The sequence below is a fragment of the Crocuta crocuta genome, unplaced genomic scaffold, assembly GCF_008692635.1.
Source record: "Crocuta crocuta isolate KB4526 unplaced genomic scaffold, BGI_CrCroc_1.0 scaffold11, whole genome shotgun sequence".
NCBI classification, from domain to species: Eukaryota; Metazoa; Chordata; class Mammalia; order Carnivora; family Hyaenidae; genus Crocuta; species Crocuta crocuta.
The window spans coordinates 4,765,999-4,784,922 of NW_027528624.1; the positions used below are offsets into that span (position 1 = coordinate 4,765,999).

The 18,924-nt window shown below is 42.2% G+C and overlaps 1 protein-coding gene across 2 annotated transcripts; it reads right to left on the bottom strand.

The window, feature by feature from the left end:
- Nucleotides 1–319: 319 nt before the first annotated feature.
- Nucleotides 320–10,183, bottom strand: TAGAP (T cell activation RhoGTPase activating protein). Of its 2 annotated transcripts, none has more exons than XM_077755137.1 (10): nt 10,050–10,183; nt 9,359–9,442; nt 9,218–9,271; nt 8,843–8,909; nt 7,175–7,275; nt 6,114–6,275; nt 5,528–5,637; nt 3,941–4,136; nt 3,011–3,125; nt 320–2,410 (listed from the first exon to the last, which is right to left on the bottom strand). In XM_077755137.1, exons 2-10 carry the CDS (start codon nt 9,383–9,385, stop codon nt 1,149–1,151), a joined length of 2,094 nt encoding a protein of 697 aa, XP_077611263.1. In that variant the 5' UTR covers nt 9,386–9,442; nt 10,050–10,183; the 3' UTR covers nt 320–1,148. The 2 variants fall into 2 exon arrangements, with proteins under 2 accessions (XP_077611263.1, XP_077611262.1); XM_077755136.1 differs by having other exon boundaries at nt 7,175–7,341.
- Nucleotides 10,184–18,924: the final 8,741 nt, after the last annotated feature.

The following is an 18,924-nucleotide window of genomic DNA, read 5'->3' on the forward strand; positions in this document are numbered from 1 at the left end:
CAATGAAGAGTTTAATTCACTAAGACCAGGAAATATTATATTGGTTATATTACCCTGTGTTTGCATACTAAGTTTTCTGGCCTCTGAGTGACTATTGAAAAAAATGACTTCAAGTAGGTATATTTTTATGGTTTTGCAAACTACCAGAGAAGAGGGATTGTCTTTTCTTTCTAAAGACAAGGTCCCCAGCTGCCTATTAATCTAGAGTAATGGATATACGTTCAGTAGATGCTTGTTGAATGGACCAATGTGTGAGTGCTTTTCTTAGTGGGTTCCTCCAAGGAAGAGAAGACAAACACATCAGGAAAGAATGAACATGTTTACTTTGAAACAAGGAAGGCAATTTATTGTAGTGAGATTATACTGAAGTTCTATATATGATGCCCAATGCATATAAAGTAATTTCCTACACACTGTTGGAGAAGGCATTACTGAGCCACAGAGAAACTCAAAGTGCTATAAATCAGTTAATATTGATATGATTCATTTTTACTAATCTACCCAAATTGAAAATGAGATGATTAAAAGAACGCATTTCAGTATTTTTCAAAAATTTTAACTATGACCTTTTCAAATTCACTGGAGCTTGTAATGCCTTTGATAGAACTCCAAACAATGAAGTCTATCCCTTGCAGACTGCTCCTTTTTTCTTACCATCATGGGTAATTATCGCAAAGCTGCTTACTGGAGGAAACTTCTCACAGAGATTTAAACATTTTCCCCTAAATGGAGTTGTGGAAAATATGAAAAATGGGATGACATTTGAGGCAACATAAAAAGAGAAAAAAGTCATTTTTGAACACCAACCAATAGTGTTCAAAATAGCGCGCCAGGAGGCAGAGAACAGCAATGCAGTTGACTACAAGTTCACAAACAAATATATACACATACTCATGTAGGCATCTTTGCACCTAACACCTGGTCTCCAATACATTTTATACACTTGCTACATGTAGCATAAATGCAGGCACGCACAGACACTGCCTGAGTGCCATTGCATGGCTATCCCCTCTGAGGAGGGCACTATACAATTTTTCTAAAGGAGCTTATTCTCGACTTTTCTGAAAACAGAGTTCATAGCAGTTCTTTATACAGTTGTGCATTTACAGAGACACCATAAGCAATGTCACAGTGTCTGGTCTGCCCTCCTAAATGTAGGATTCTTTGGCATACTGGAGTTGGTCAGCCTCAAAGACCGGCTGACTACATCGCCGCACTAGATGGTCCAGCTTAGTCTTCTGTTTTGACTCAGATACAGTTCTTGGCCGGTGCAGGTCAGGTCTCCCTGTGATGGTCATGTGTCCTCTCGTTTCTACAGAAACATGGACAGTCCGGCTCTGTCTCCCACTCTCAGTCCTGGGAGATAGTCTGTGCCCATCAAGTGGCTCTTGACTGCATATATTTCTTGAATTCCCTTCATGGTGAAAAGGCAGGAGAGGTTCAGCATCCCGGCTGAGCATTCTGGCCCGCATGCCCCCAACTGTCTGGCCCCTATAGGCCGAGAGGTCCAATGCCTGGCACCGAATGGCCTCTTCATAAGATGGCGGACTTCCAGGGCTTCTCTGATCCGCTTGGTGGAACACATCCCTGACAGAGAGGGCATAGGATCTGGAGCTAAAGTCTAGAGCAGTTTGGCCCTGGATTTCAGACAAGTTTTCCTGGATGATCCGCCCAGCAAGCTGGCTTTCCTTTTTATAACCTTTCTTTACTTGGTCTCTGGCAAAGCCTTTGGATTTCACAGACACACAGCTGGGGGCTTTGGTCAGCACCCTTTTGTGAGAGGCAAAGGAGAATGACATGGAGTGTTTTTTAATTTCTCTGTTGGGCTTGCTTTTCTCTGTCTTTGTGAAAGACTGATGTCTGGTGAAGAAATTTCTTTTGGGACTGGAAGGAGAAGCCGCAGGTGAGCTATCAGAGGAAGCATCCAGAGAGCCACTGGAGGAGGCTTTGGACGCCAGTCCCCACAATAACACCAAACCCTGAGTCGAGTTCTTCACCTTCAAGTCTTGTGGCCTCTGGGTTTTGCCTTCAACTGCAGGGAACACCTCCTCTGGAAAGGGGTCTTCAGTTTCCTCACTTTCCAAATGATCCCCTGCCTGAGCCATGGCGAAGTCCTCCTCGCTTCGTGTTAGTTTTTGGTGTGTTTTCTGGCTCTCAAGGCTCTCCTGTGAGGACGACATGCTGGGCTCTGAGTACCTCCTGTCTGGTTCACTGAGAGAGTTTTTCAGCCTGGCGAGGGTGCTGACAATGGGCTCTGGACTCAACTCCCAGGCGAGCTGTGGACCTCTGGACTCCCAACCACCGGCCATCTCCACGGGGGGCCGCCTGTTTGGGGAGCCGATGGCACCACCAGATTCCACGTCAGGATCGTTGCTGTCATAAGCCGAGTCATTCTGCAGCGTCGACATGTCTGGGGGAAGTTAAGGGACAGTTGAGCTTCTGGTTCAGTTTCTTGGAGAAATAAACTTTAGTACAATTCTCCCTACTTATATCAAGTATGGCCTTAGGTAATCTGGTGAAGCTGCTTTGGGGCTCGATATGAAACTTGCCACATTAAAATTTTGTTTCTTTCCTAGTTTGAGGTACACAAGAGAAGCAGATAAAGGAAACACGAGAGAGACTGAGAAAAGAGAGAAAACAGTTCAGTGAAAATTTATTGATCTTAAATTTAAAAATTAATCCTTTGGAGAGCTCTTTTATTGGATCCATTCCATTTTAATGGACCCATAGCCCATTACATGGAAACAACCCTCTAGCTAAAGTTAACTTAGTAGAATTAGCAGGTCTTTGTGATCCTGAAAGAAGCTGGACGAGTGTCCACTGAGTGAGGAGACACTGCAGGAAAACTTGAGAGCAGGTTTTCATATTCATGGTGCCCTATGAATTTGATCTGGTGATTTGTGGAGGTAGCTTTTGCTTCCAATGCCAGATATAATTTACGTTACTGGCATGGACTGGCAGATTGGCATGAACTTTCCCCCACAGTCATAAGCAAGAGCACATTTTGTACCTGAACTGTCAGTGTGTTCCAGGGAGTCATCAGAAGCAGTGCTGGAATGTGCCGGAATGTTCTCCCCAAATATTTCCAAGCAGTTATCGATGAGGAATTCCACCAATGTCTTAACCTGTAAGGAAAAATAAGCAAGTTGTCAGTCTAAAGACGCCTTTAATTTTTTTTTTTAAAGGAAGAGGAGGAAGAATAGGGATATGATGGGGGTCAATCATGAGGGAGGTGCCACAATAAGCATAAGAAATCTTTATGTGTTTAAAAAGAGCGTACGGAAAATTGGTAAATATCATATATATTAAAGTTTATCTTTGAGACATGCGTTCTCGAGAATTAAACCTCATCCTTTAAAGTAATTTTTGTCTAAAGTAAGGACTTTCCCAAACTGATAGTTGGATTGACAGAGTGTGATGCACATATCCTACAAGACAAGAGGTTTGTTCCATTTCATCAAATGCATGAGTCTAAGAGGGCAGAACTGACGAAAGCATTTTGCATTTTATTTTTCACTGTGACCTTGAGTCAGTCAGAGAAACTCAGAGGCATTTTGTCACTTGAAACTCAGAGGCATTTTATCACTTGAATCTTCCTTCTTTCCTTCCCCTCTCTCCCTCCCTTTCTCTTTTTTACAAAAATAGTTTACTTATTTTTGAGAGAACTCATGTGCACAGGTGAGTGAGTGAGGGACAAAGAGGGAGGGAGAGTGAGAGAGACAGATTCCCACGTAGGCTCCCCACTGTCAGCACAGAGCCCAACATGGAGTTCCATCCCATGAACTGTGACATCATGACCTGAGCCAAAACCAAGAATCGGATGCTTAACCGACTGAGCCACCCACAAGCCCCCTCCCTTCCTTTTTATAATCACCTGGTGTTTTCAAACAAGTGGTGAGATCATAAATTGGGAGTTTCTAAGAAATAGACCAGAACAAACCTTGTTGTTTAAGTCTCTCCGGGCTTCGAACGACAGGTGTTGGTCATTCTCTAGGGTCAGCACGTTGGGTCCAATGCAGATGGCTAGATTGCTGGCATCCATCTTATTGATCTCAGAGTTCTTGCTGATGAGGTAGAGCACCGAGATCAGGTGCTTGAGCAGCAGGAGGTTGGGCCGAGGGAGCTTCTCTGCAACCCTGGAATGAGATTCAGGGAAGCTGGTTTTAGAGGAGGCTAGTGGTCTGTCTCCCTTTAGTGAATCAAGTTGAAAGTTTCTGCCTAACCCAGACTTCCTTTAAAATGAGGAAGGTGCATTTTCACAGTAAGATTGTGAAATGTTCATTCAGACACTTCCAGTGGTAACAGACGTGGCATGAAACTGGTTAACGATGAGATCAGGAAGACTTAAGACACTGGTCTTTATCATTAGGACACCAAGAACACAACCCTTCATTGTTTGTATTATCTTAAATTAGGAATCCTTAACTCCTGCAATGAACTCCATAGTTTAATACATCTCGAAAATTGTTTTGTTGAGTAATCCTCTGGCTGGGTAGAATGTCTTTCTAACATGCAAGACTGGTATTTTTGAAACACAGTCATTTACCTTTTTTGATCTGTGATCATCACACAAAGGTGACCCATTTTTATACCATTCTGAGAAGTCTTTCTGGAGCTTAAATCAGTTTATAAAGGCATGTTCATAAATATGGTCAAGGTAGCACTTAAATGGCAACATCGGTACTAGCAATCATTAGATTTGTAAAGCCTCATTTTATCAAAATATGCAATGGCGACTAACTTTGGGACCATTTTCACTTCTCATAAGAAGTCACTATTATGAAAGAGCTTCATGTCTTTAAGGAGAAACTTGTAATAATATTAGGATTTTCAGTTTGGGACAGATACCCTAACACCTTCAGTTCAGTAACTATTTCATGGGAAATACTTAGCCTCATGGGACAATCATAATAAATAGACTTTCATAGCCTTCGGTGAAAGTGCTGATATTTCAAAGTGAGGTGTTTATGATTGTTTAGTCACTAACAGTTTACAGTTTCATTTACAAATGTACTTTGCTGTCTTTGGAATTTTTTTTATATAGTTTTCATTTTGATTAATTAATTATAAGAATATGAAATATGCTGTGGAATTTTGTGATCAAAACATTCCCTGCCTATGTTCTACCACGCCTTAGGGGATATTTTATGGGAGAATTGTTGCCTTGCCTGACGCCAATCTATTAGGTTAAGGATAACCCCAAATTGCTACACTTGGCTATTTAGCCTGTTTTGAGGGTTTCCTCTAAGATTTTGTCCCACACCTTCTTGAACAACTTATGCTTTTAGACTCCCCCACCTCTCGGGATTTGTACTCTCTACTCCGAAAAAGCGCTTCCTTTCACTTGGCTAAACCTACTTTAAAAGAAGTCTCCAAAGTACCTTGTGATTTTTATTCTGGGAGTAAACAATTCCACTCTGATTCTCTACACACTTCAGTTTTCATGAAACACTCAGAGAATTATGTGACGAATCAAAAAATGGAGACCATGGGGCCTTGGCCTCTGGCAATGGCACGGACAACTTACTGCTTCAGGGCCTCAATTCTGTCCTCCTCATTCTGCCTCTCCAGGGCATCCATCCACTCCTCAAACCGGTCACAGGAAAGTAGCTTCAGGGGGATACTTCTGAGGAAGTCCTGGAGGAGGAAAGGGGGTGGTTTGTCCTATTTATGTTGCATAACGTGCTGGTGTCTTCATCTTCCCCCTGTCTAGTCTGTCCCAGGGACCCTCTGATCATCTTACCACAGGCCGCACCCTCTTCCTTCATGCATTTGAATACTCTAGGGAGATCTCTCTCAGCAACTTCCCAACAATGTGCACACAGTAAGGCCATCATCTGAGGGGACACCAGATTCAGGGGCACGGACTTGGCCATGGGACAGTCTAAGTGCCTTTTCTCATCAGAATTTGGGGAGAATTCCAACTTTCTGTTGGAATCTGGGATCATAGAAACAAATGTTTATATAAGAAAATAAAAGGCTTATCTAAAAAACTTAGACTCCAGGATCAGTGTACTGTGACTTGTAGGCAGAAGAGCCCATTTCTTATTTTCTGAGAATTAATGTGTCAGAGCCTGCTGGCAGATGATTTGGCAGCAATGTTGTGAACTTACCTTAAAGACCACAGCCAGAAGGTGCACAGGGAGACTTTTCAGATCCACCACACCTCCTGAGTTGAGCTCTTCCTTTAGCTCTTTGCGGGCTTTCTCATTGGCTGCTTTCCTGAATATCCCTTCAGTGGAAGGTCCTTTACTGCATAGAATAGTGAGAATATCCTATAGGAAAGAGGGGTAGGAATAGGAAATGGTTACCCTTAGTTTGAATACATGAAACCATACAGTACTACTAATACATGATAAATCTATGTTTAGGTAGGAGAAAGAATTAAAATGGTGTGTGTGAACAGTAGCAAACTTCATGAGACATATAATATCCTCTCCACATGGGGCACCGGGGTGGCTTAGTCGGTTAAGCGTCCGACTTTCGCTTAGGTCATGATCTCGCGGTTCGTGGGTTTGAGCCCCGCGTCGGGCTCTGTGCTGACTGCCAGCTCAGAGCCTGGAGCCTGTTTCAGAGTCCGTGTCTCCCTCTCTCTCTGACCCTCCCCTGCTCACTCTGTCTCTCTCTCTGTCCTAGAAAAAGAAAAAAAAAGAATATCCTCTCCATAAATAGTTCTCTGTAATACTGAGATGCTCTTAACAAGGGACCGTTAATACCAGTTTTTCTTTATAGCCCCATTGCTATCAACTGTCTCCTTCATCTCTGCTACTTTTCTAAGAGGGGATAAATGGTGAAAGATCTGATTTTTTACATTCTAAAATTATTTCAGGCCTCCCTCCTTCAAGTTATTCCATAGAAACGCTGGATTTCTGATCATACACTTTAGGCCCTATCTCTGTCTGTTGGTTTTTCAGAAGCTACACATTTTAAATCTTCTTAACCCCAAGAGATCATGAGGATGGAAGGATGGGGCAAGTAGAACTAATTTCTAGAATGTCAGCAGCCAGGTACTCTCCTGACTGTACTCATATGTGGAAACACCATTTCCAAAAGTGGAAAAAAACCCTAAAGACTGGCCCCAGCAAGTTTAGCATGAGAATGATATTTAGAGCTCCCAGGATCTTTCGCGTCTGACAAAAGCCTGAAGTAGGTTTATGAGTAAATGCGCACCTACCTGAATGGGTCTGGGGAGTATATCGTCCTCACCGCAGATGATTGATAAGGGCTGATCAAATAGTGGCGTTTTCAGTTCTGGTTCTGAAGCCCCGGGAAAACCTGACACAGGAAAAAGCCTTCTCATGAGAAAAAGCCAGGACAGCACTGTCTTTCTCTTCTTAATTTCTACAGCCAGGAAAACAAGGCAAAGAGAAAAATTAGACTTAACTTACTAATCAATAAAGACCCATGTAAGACAATGGATATCATTAGCCACTTAATGTCATCTATAGACGCCATGAGCGGGGGTAGCAGGAATAATTTTGAAAAACTGAAAAACTAAAGGGTGTCAATTTTAATCTAGAAAAACAACCCCAAAAGCAACCACATTGTTGCCAGAGCAACGAACCCCTAAACATCAACACCAGTGTTCCTCAAAGTCTCCACCTTTCCTGTTTTTACCCTTCACTGGCTGTTTGCTACAGAAAATCAGAAAAACCTAGCCAAGCAGATCACGCACACAACCGTCTTAACATATTGACCTTAATAACTATGGTGGGCATTTCTGATGTGAAATAGATTATTTTAATTTTTTTTCATTGGAGGAGAAAATGAAACTTGAAAGGAGAGGAAGTGACTTGCTCAAGATCTTTTTTTTTTAACTGAAGTATAGTCGACAACAGAATATTACATTAATTTCAGCCACAATGGGAAAAAATATGGAGTTTCTGCACAAAACTAAAATAGAAATACTGTATGATCCAGTAATTTTACTGCTAGGTTTTACCCAAAGAAAACAAAAACACTAATTCAAAAAGATATATGCACCCCTGTGTTTGTTGCAGCATTGTTTACAACAGCCAAGATATAGAAGCAACCCAAGTATCCATTGATAGATGAGTGGATAAAGATGTGGTCTATAAATATAGTGGAATACTACTGAGCCTTTAAAAAGTGGAATCTTGCTCAGTATCATTTTGACCCTTAGCTGGGCTGGCTGGTAAACCTCTGCAGCCGCACTAGCACCAACTAGCCACTAGAAGGAGCCACAACAGGCTGTCTGCAGTCCCCTTAAGGATTTCTCTGGTGGCTGCTTTAGGACAGGGCTGGCACAAATTGCCAGGAAGACTTGAACCTAGACCTGACAGTTGGGAACTATCAGTAAAACATTAGCAACATATTCTATCTTTGCAAAATCCTGAAGATGTGCATGCAACAGTTATCGCATCTTGCAAGTTTCCTTCTTTCTCTGTTTTCTCTGTCTCCTTCCTTCTCTTGTTCTCCCCTAAATATAAAAGCTCTATTTTCTAAACGCATTGCCATATGTTTCTACACTGGCAAGTGGAAGTGGATGGCTAGAGAAGGAAGAAAAGGGAAAAGAAACGGTCTCTTTTTCATAGGTATGCGTGCTCTAATTGTCAAAATAGAAGCAGCTAGGAGATCTGACCCCACTAAAAACCCCTTGAACGGTACGGGGGTTGGCTCTCGAGAGGATCTTTTCTGTCAGAGTGCCCTGATTCTCCAGTGAGCTGGAGCCTGCCTGCCATCTAAGTGTTAATGTTCTGCGGTCTTTAAAAGAACATTTATTTAAAGAAATTCCTAGTAAGGTAGAGTACTGTGGTTTCGCAAACCAAGAACATTTGCTGTTTGCACTTACATAAAAGATCAGTATGTTTTCAAAACTCACCAGTTAGCTGGCAAATATTATCTTCACTCTCAGATGATGCCAACAGAGGATGTTCCTTGATATCACCCTAAAAATATATTCATTTTAGTTAAAAATGACTGAAGAGATCTATCCAGTCGTGCCCCACAAAATACACATACAACCTTTTATTCGTATTAGGAATTAGTCAATAGAGTTCACTGATTTTTTTTCAAGCTTCTAGAATCAACAATTGATTATCATCATAGAAGGTCCCAATTAATGTTTTTAATGTACTGCACAAATGATGTTAATTTTCTACTCTGACAATGAAATAATCCAAACAATATTCCATTAAAACACAGTGTCCCAGGTTCTCTCCGTGCAGATAAAAAGTTTTAAAAATTGCTCTCTTACCTCTGACTGACATCCAATCAATGTCTCCATATTATTGGCATTTAGTGTTTTTGCCTAAAAGAGAAAAACCAAAAGTAGGTAAAGATTTTTTGACTCTGACTCTGGAAAGTTGGAATTAATAAATGTAAGAGGAAGACGTACGGCATTGCAGCTGCTTATCAACTTCATTAGAGCCTGGGCTGACTGTCCAGCGATGACTTTCCCTCCGTGTGGCCTCAGTTCTGCCTATGAGAAATCATGTGAGAAAGAGTGAGGAGAGAGACACATAATAAGTTGGCCGATTTCAGTGCCAAAACACAAAGTTTGAAACTGGTAGGTAGAAAAGTGTTCCTTTAAATCTGTGATATGTTACCAGATGTCTGAGGCTGATAAGAACAGCACCTGAACACACTCATTTCTAAATTATTTAAACCTGATATCTTTACCATGCCACATTTATTCATTTATTCCATTCCCATCAAGAGATACTCTGACAAATAATTATTTAATAATTATATACCCCTTTTTTGGGCGAGGGGGTAGAGCTCACTAGGTGTCAGGTACTGTATTAATATGCGCTCCGCATTGATGACTTCATCTAACTCCCCAGAGTCAAAAACTTATTCCCACGATGCTACTTGCAGTAAACACAAAACAAAGTTAACTGTTACAGAATTCCCATGCCAAAAAAGTGCAGGCTTCACACTGAAGCAAAGCTTTGCGCGTTCAGAGTCTTCATAACATTATGTGTTGCATGTTCTGCGGCACAGCTGTTTTCTGTTGGAAGTGCTCTCAGACACCAGCAATTTGCTAGCTAGCTTATTCTCTAGTGAAGTGAATTTACGGTACTCACCCTCCGAGGGTCTCCAGCCAGACTTGTCTTATCTCCGGGGGACTGTGGGAAATAGGAAAAACAGCATGACGCTCTGTGCGTACTAATCCACTGGTCGAGAGGGCAAGACTGAACCACTCACTTCACATGTCCCGCATTATAAACGAGGGGGGCGGGCAGGTGGAAATTCAGAATATTACTGAGACCGGAAAGAACATCATGGGTTGTCACACAGACATAGCCAGCCAGACACTGGAGAGCTCTCACTTCCTCATTCCTTTTAGGGCAGCTCTGGTTCTTTTTCTTCTTCCTCCTCTTCAAAGTAAAAAAAAAAAAAAAAAATCTATAAACTACTAGGGGTGGAAAAGATGACATATGGCTCTTAGGTGAAGGCTCCGATTAATGTCACAGGTGGGATGTGTGAATAAGAAATTATGCTATTCTGTAATAAACATAATTTTATTTTGTAAGGTGGTGATTTCAGGTGCCCTTATTTTGTATCCTGTTTGGGTACCGTCTCCCCTCCCACCCACCATCTACTCTTTCATCAGTCACCACCCATTGACTGGCATCCTCTGGGTGTGGGGTGCTGTTCCTCCCAGAAGCCCCAGATGTGCTGCCTCTTTTGAGAAATGGTCACTATCAGTTTCCTTTGGAATTAGATAGAAAGTCCCCTAGAGCCAGCTGCCGAAACATAACCCCCTTCTCCTTTCCCTAATTCCTAATCAAAATTGTTAATACCGTCTCTAATCTTGACTTCACAGAACCAAAATTCCTTTGATCAGACCAATTTCAGATAGAAAAGAGATCGTGAGGGGCGCCTGGGTGGCTCAGTCAGTTAAGCGTCCAACTTCGGCTCAGGTCATGACCTCATGTCATGAACTCACCGTTCGTGCGATCGAGCCCCGTATCAGGCTGGCTGCTTTCAGCACAGAGACTGCCTCAGATCCTGTGTCTGCCTCTCTCTGCCTGTCCCCTGTTTGGTCTCTCTTTCTGTATCAAAAATAAATAAACATTTAATTCTCTTCTAAAGAAAAAAAGAAAAGAGATAGTCAACTTCATCTGTGGATCCCTCCTCCTCCTCCTCCTCCTTTTTTTAACCTGTGGATCCCTCATTCTGGATAAGAGAAAATCTCTGGTCTTTTCTATGGCTAAAAGGCCATCTATGAAATGGCTCACATACCTCAGGAGCAGAATGTGACATATATTGCGACATCTTCACACAGTGGAGTGTTCCGTAGAACTCATGGTCTATAACTACATCCAACAGTGTGGGCGAGTCTCGCAACATAATGTTGAGCTAAAGAAGTCAGACTCAAAAGAGCGTATCTTGCATGCAAAGAAAGCTAAGTCATCTATGCTGTCAGAACTCAATCTGTGCTATTTTACTCTAGTTTCCCTGGGGTGGGCAGTGACCACTAGGAGCCAGAGAGGGCTTTGTAATGGTCCATCTCTTGATCTGGGTGCTGCTAACCTTATGTTCACATTTCCGTGTGTGTGTTATTCTTCAACAGAAATTTAAAAACTCCCTTTGTCTTAATTCATCACCAAAATCTTTAATTCCAAGACTTTTTCATGTTGATGACCCCATTGTCTTTATACTAACAGGAAGTCGTGATTAGGCGCTCTTCGGGAAACTGAAGCACAGAGCAGTTAAGATTTGCCCCCTAACTCAGTGTTTCTGTGGGTGGTGTTCAGGCTTCCAGCTGAAAACAGCCTCTAAGCCGGAGACCCCGGGGCTCAGGGCAGTGTCCCTGTGGAGTCTGTGCGTGTGACTGCCTTCTCTCCTTCCTCCGGTCCTTGCAAATCTTCACATTGACTCTCTGACTTTTTTAAAACTTTCTTTTTAAGTTTATTTATTTATTTTGAGAGATAGGGAGGGGGACAACAGAGAGAGGGAGAGAGAGAATCCCAAGCAGGCTGCACACTGTCAGCTCAGAGCCCGACGCGGGGCTCGGTCCCACAAATCATGAGATCATGACCTGAGCTGAAATCAAGAGTCTGGACGCTCAACCCACTGAGCCCCCAACCCACTGAGCCCCCTGGTGCCCTGACTCGTTGACTTTTTTATTATCAAAAAGTACATATATGCTGGACCTAGCCCAGAGACAGGCACGTAGTAGGTGTCCAGTAAATAGTTTCTGAAAAAATGCCTTTACTTATAAAATAGTTGTTCTTTATGCTAATATGTATTTCACGAACTTTTTTCATTTGACATACTTTTTTGGGTTTTCTAAGAAATCGAATGCTTGCACTGCTCTAATGACTAATGCATCAATCCTCAATCTATATACTTCAAATGAAGACCATATTTTTTTTCTTTGATTATCCACCATACCTCACAATACACATTCTGTTAGTGGTTTAAAAACTGTGTCTTTTTGTTTATGTTTTGCCATGGAATTCTATATTAAAAAGGAAGGTGAACCTAGAATCCTGATATATAAAATGTGAAAGAAAAAATGAAGTATGTGTGTCTAGTGGGATAAGTGTGGGGAAGTCATGGGCTCGTCCATTTTACCTCTTTTCCTGACAAGCCCAAGCTGGGGGGTATTCAGGAGACTCAAAAACTCAAAGGTTTGGTCTATATTGGCAGTTCTCAAGATGTGTTCAGGGAGCCCTGAGGGCGCTTGAGACCCTTTTAGGAGGGCCCATGAAATCAAAACTATTTTATAACAATATTTGCCTTTTTGACTCTATTCTCTCAAGAGCAGACAGTGGAGTTTTTCAGAGGCTACGTGATGTGGGATGTTCTGATATGATGGGAATGCAAGCTTGCGTATTCTTATGTTTAAATTTTTTCTCAGCTTTAATTTCTCCTAAGGTACATATTGGTAAATACAGCTTACATAAATTAAATCTCTTTACTCTTGGCAATAATTCTGTAAAGGGTTCCTGAGACCACAAAGTTTGAGAACTGCTGGTCTATATCATATCTGTGCAAGTGAGAAAGTTCCAGATACTCGTGGTGCATCATTACCCCTCCTCGTCACCCTCATGGCCACAGCCATTTTCAGTGAAAAGTATGTTTAAGCTGTGTCGCCTGACAGCCGATCACTCTACATCACATTTTGTTTATTCATGGTTGTGACAAGAGTGGAGAAAGGATTCTGTCCTGCTCCTTCAAATCTTGTGCTTGCAGCCACCCCAGGGGCCCTTACCGCCTTTACTCCACTTCTGAGTCTCAGTCCCTCTAATGACATAAACGTCCCTCATTGTAAACCCAGCCATCAAAATACGGCAATGGAGAAAAATGAGAAAGGTAGTTGGACATAAGTGCCATTTCCCTTTGGATATGTAATTCCAAAGCGTTTTGAACTAAAAAAAAAATCTTTATTCAACTTTTAACCATCAGCAATGGGCACTAACAAACATTTTTTAAAGTAATCTTTACACCCAGTGTGGGGCTCGAACTCACAACCCCAAGATCAAAAGTCACATGTTCCACTGACTGAACCAGTCAAGCAATCCCCCCCAAAACTTTTTGATTTTTAAAAAATATTTATTTATATTGAGAGAGAGAGACAGATCGTAAGCATGGGAGAGGCAGAGAGCGAAGGAAACACAGAATCCGAAGCAGGCTCCAGGCTCTGAGCCCAAAGCAGGGCTTGAACTCACAAACTGCGAGATCATGACCTGAGCTTAAGTCAGAGGCTTAACTGACTGAGCCGCCCAGGCGCCCCAAACTTTTTGAATTTTTAAGTGAGATTTGATTGTTGCTGGGGGTTATATATTTCTTATTATATAGATAATCATGTTTTTAAGTTTACTATGAGGGGTGCCTGGTGGCTCAGTTGGTTAAGCACCGACTTCAGCTCAGGTCATGATCTCGCAGTTCCTGAGTTTGAGCCCCGTGTCGGGCTCTGTGCTGACAGCTCGGAGCCTGGAGCCTGCTTTGAAATCTGTGGCTCCCTCTCTCTGCCCCTCTCCCACTCACACTCTGTCTTCTCAAAAAATAAGTAAATGTTAAAAAATTAAAAAAAATAAATTTACTATGAAGTATACTAAGAAATAGATTTAAATAAATATGTTTATTCTGGCAACAACTCTTTTGGAAAGAGGAATAACAGTTTATTTGGTATGTTTGTTAATGATATTGGGTGACTTTGGACATTTTATAAGGAAGAAATGATTAAAATGCAAATGCTATTGATTATATTGGATACAAAATTTCCTATAATCTAGTTTAATTTTCTTTTTCCTCCATCCCCCTCCTCCTTTTTCCTTTTCTTACTGTGAGACTGAATTATGGGACTAGAAATGGACATTCATTGACATTGAATTTCAGGGCTGAATAGGGTTTTTGTTTGTTTTGTTTTTACTGTGTATTTATTTTTGAGAGAGAGAGAGACAGAGTGTGAGTCAGGGAGGGGCAGAAAGAGAGGGAGACACAGAATCAGAAGCAGGCTCCAGGCTCTAAGCTGTCAGCACAGAGGTCAACGTGGCACCTGAACCCACAGACTGGGAGATCATGACCTGAGCTGAAGTCAGATGATTAATCCACTGAGCCACCCAGGTGCCCCAAGCACTGAATAGGTTTTAAGTGAGTAACTGATTTAACATCCTGTCCCTGTTCTGATGTTTTCATCTCTGCAGCATCGCTGCCAAATTGTCTCTTAAAAATTGTTCTGGAAGTCCTTCTGTGCTGAGGGTGTTGCCGAGTAAAACCTTCCCTAATCCAGTAGAAGGTTTCTGGTTATGTGAAAGGGGAGCCTACCTTCCAAAAATTCTCATCTTAAATCTCATCCTATTAAATCCCGTTCTATTCTGAGAGATAAAGCTTTCAGCTTTCTCCACCCAGTCCCTGTGAATACCCCCACCCCAAACAAGAACACCTAAACCGAAGCACCAAGAACACCTCTCTCTGGGGACCCTCATCAACAATCTAGCCTATAAGAAGAGCCAAAGATTTCTGCTTTAGAAAACACCAGGGCCCTGACTTACTCATTTCTATTGCACTGTTTGCTGCTAGCTTCTGATCCCAGAAAGCCCTCTCTTTTTAAAGGAAATGACTTCTGTGCCTTCATCATCCCAGTAGGAAATGTTTTTTTAATTTTTTTAATGTTTATTTATTTTTGAGAGACAGAGTATGAGCAGCGGGAGAGGGAGACACAGAATCTGAAGCAGGCTTTAGGCTCTGAGCTGTCTGTTAGCACAGACCCCGACATGGGGCTCCAACCCACAAACCATGAGATCATGACCTGAGCCAAAGTTGGATGCTCAACTGACTGAGCCACCCAGGTGCCCCAGGAAATATCTTTTAAACTCACCTCGATTTTTGTCATCCATCATTAGCTCTGCATTCTGGGGTGTGAGATTTACTTATTTAACACCTACTATCTGCCATATACTGTGTGGTATTTTCAAATAACTTATCTCATATAATTACTAAAACAGCACTCTGAGTATGTCATCCTCCGAGGCTTACAGATGAGACAACCAGGGCCCGCGGTTCAGTTGGCTTTCCCAAGGTCATGCCACTGGGTTTGAACCTTGGTCTTTCCACCATTTCTCTCAAGGATAATCCTTGAAGGGATTCATTTATAAATGGAACCAAGATGTCTAGTCCTAGTATATCCATTTATGCCAGATGAGTCCTGGTGAATCCTTCTAGGGAACTCTTATCTAACAGAGAGAATCAGAGTTAGGGCATCGTCCTGAAACTTCAAATCTCCCTCTGTCAGTTTCATTAATAATCATAAACAGAATCCAATTTACATCTTAAAAAATGCATAGCACCCAAGGATTCGGCGTCATGCAGAAACTATTACAACAACAGATTAGAATTTTCCGCTTGTCTATAAGTCTACCATCGATCTACCATGCCCCACTTTGGAGAGGAGGGGAGGTACAGAGCTACCTGGGATCAGAAGTTAGCAGCAAATAGCGCAATAGAAGGGAGTAAGTCAGGGCCCTGGTGTTTTCGAAAGCAGGAATCTTTGGCTCCTCTTATAGGCTAGATTGTTGATGGGGGACCCCAGAGGGAGGTGTTCTTGGTGCTTCTGGGAGATGTTGACAGTTACCATCTGATTAACAGGTACATTTGTGACTGATGGATAGTCACCATGAGCAGCTAGCCCCGGTGGCTGATGGAGGAGAGGTGTTCCCTTATCATTAGTGCTGGCCTGTCCAGCATGTGGTCTCCTCTGTGGAGACAGAGTGGGAGGGGCAGGTCCTGGCACCCCTGCTTCCAAAAATCGCAGAGTAAGTTTGATTGCAGTTTTATGAGCAATAGTAGAAATGTTTGCAAAAACAGTGTGGAATTTGGGGGCAGGCATATCTACATAGAAAGAAAACCAGATGGAAAGATCTGTTTCACGTTCTCCATCATCTGGCCTATTACAGTTTCTTTAGAAAAGCAAGCTCTTATCCTGTGGGACAAGAGTTTTAGGAACAGAGAAAGGAACCTAAGTAGCTTAAAAAAATGTTTATTTATTTTTGAGAGGGGGGAGGGGCAGAGAGAGAAGGAGACAGAGCATCCCTATGCGACGATCAAACTCACAAACTGTGAGATCATGACCTGAGCCAAAGTCAGACGCTTGACTGGCTGAGCCATCTTGGTGTCCCTTAAGTGGCCTTTGCTAGCCACCAGTTCTAGATAAGATGAACAGTCAGGTGGAAGAAACACACCTGTAAAGCTGCTTCTCATGCCAGGACTTTTCTTAACTCCTGATCAAGATAGATGTGTCTCCAAGAAAAGGCTTTGTTTTAACTGTGGTGACTGTGCAGACAGCAAATCCTGTGACGGGGACTGTGATTTCTACACTGAGGGTGTTCAGCTACTACCTCAGTCCTGACCGCTGTGTGTGTGGTGTTACCCAGCTTGCCCATGGGACACCAACTCGAGAAACTGTCTTCATTCCAAGAATCGCTTTTCCCTCCTCCCTCTTGGACGACCAGTGGCCAGAGCCCCACATTCCTTAATTAGAGCGATATCAACTCTTTCCTGCAGAGAGGATTGTTTTCCCAAAGAGATCACAGTTTCCTAGAGGACTTTCTATATCAGCCCACTGCCTGACTACCTAATTATTGATTAATCCATTGATTTTCTGGAAAGTTCTTAAAATTTCTAGAAAAAAATAAAATAAAAAGGTATCCAGCCTTCTCTCCGATTATGCCTCCTCCCCTCTCCCCTACTTGTCATGGTTTAGCTACACAGTCTATTGTCATTCCCTAAAACTGCACTCTTGCCTCTCCAGGCCATATAATTACTTTCCTTCATTTCTGCTAAAAATAGCCCTTATAAATTCTAGGAAGCCATCAAAGCCAGACTGGGCCTTAGTTCTTAACCATCGAAGGGAGGGCATGGGATTCAGTAATCTGCAAAGTCCCAGCTCTACTTGGTTCCTTCTGGTTAGAGTGGATCAACAATGAAACTCCTTGCCTGCCTCTCCTCTAAGAAACTCAGACGAAGGTTTGTGGGTATGTGATAGGGCTGGCAGAGACCTTGCAACCTTTTCCAGCCTGGATCAGGGGGCAGGTGGGGACTCGGTCTGGCCTAGAGTAAATCCAGTCCATGTCCTTAAAGGTTATTGTCTTTCCTTGGCAGGAAAAGGGCTGTCCTCCAGCCAAGTTTTAATCCATGCCGTTGCATGAGGGTTACCTCAGTGTCTCCAAGGTTTGCTGGGACGACAACATCCCTGAAATTCTGCAGAGCATGCTTGTGTCTTGCAGAATCATGGCAGGACCTGCAAATGCCTGCATTTCTGTGATGGATGCACAAGTTTTAACTTCAGCTCTGAGGTCTTCATGATAACTAATTTATCTTTGCACTGGAATACAAAATGGCCTCAGCATAAAATAATATTTGAAGAACTCCGTGTTTTCAGAAAGCTGGCATGAAAAATACAAAAAGCTAGAACAAAATGTTCTTTTTTAAACCGCCTTCCTCACTCATTGAGATCAAGATTAAGAATTAGAAATAAAATATCCTGAGATTAGAAGATTATAATCTGTGGGTTGCTGATGATACAAATACCATAGTGTCATGGTCAATGCTACAACTTACTTGCATACATCACTTTAAGGACTAAAGAGTCCTTCCTTTCTGATATTTTGGCCCAAAAAATTACACAAAGAAAACCCAGTGTCATAAAGGGTATGTCAGCAACCTTGATCACTAAACTATGACATAATCCTGCAGATTCGTTTTGGGAGAGAAAAAGAGAAACTTATGAAAAATGAGGTTTCTTTGTTAGCAGTCCACAAAATTCATGTGCAGCATTTGTAAAAACTCTGGACAAGAAAAGTAGAAATCATGGGAAAATATTTAGTTAGCCGCATGCCTTCAAAATACCTTTTAAAGAGATATTTACTTGGATTCATTTCTTTTTAAAAACTTCACTCCTTTTTCATTTGTCATATGAAAAAAAAATTACCCAGAGCTTTACCTCCCTGTTTAAATTTAAAAAAGGAAAACCATTTCTCATGTTGAATGTGTGTGGTCCCGTTCTCAAATACTGTGCCTTATTTGGCATCTCCCGAGAAAATCTCCCAGTAGTGGCCTCAGAAGGTGGCTCTGGCTCTGGGGGCTGAGGTGTAGGGTGGGATGGCCGTTGACAGAGCATGTGACCAGCAGCCCATGCAGGTCCTACCTGGGGAGATAAGGTGAGGGACCTCTATCCAAACCACAACCTGACCTGAATGGGATTGTGCAGACTGGTTCTGAATTCTACTGAAGGACCCATCCCAGGGTGTTTTGTAATGATCATGTGATCGATGTGAAAAGACTTTGCACAGAGGAGGCAAGGTTAAGCCGTGGTGATTCTGGTGAGCCTGATACAAGCCACCCTTAGAGTAAGGCAGATGAGTGAAAATGAACAGAGACTGAAGACACATTTATGCTAAGCCATGCAAGGATGTCTTGTCATCTGTATACCTAGTTGATGTTCGCAGT

Excerpts from the sequence above, each read along its gene's own strand:
- TAGAP (XM_077755136.1), bottom strand. The coding sequence starts at position 9,385 with ATGAAGTTGATAAGCAGCTGCAATGCC. Across the intron at positions 9,272-9,358 it reads TGATAAGCAGCTGCAATGCC|GCAAAAACACTAAATGCCAA; the intron begins GTACGTCTTCCT and ends TTTCTCTTTTAG. Across the intron at positions 8,910-9,217 it reads TGATTGGATGTCAGTCAGAG|GGTGATATCAAGGAACATCC; the intron begins GTAAGAGAGCAA and ends ATATATTTTTAG.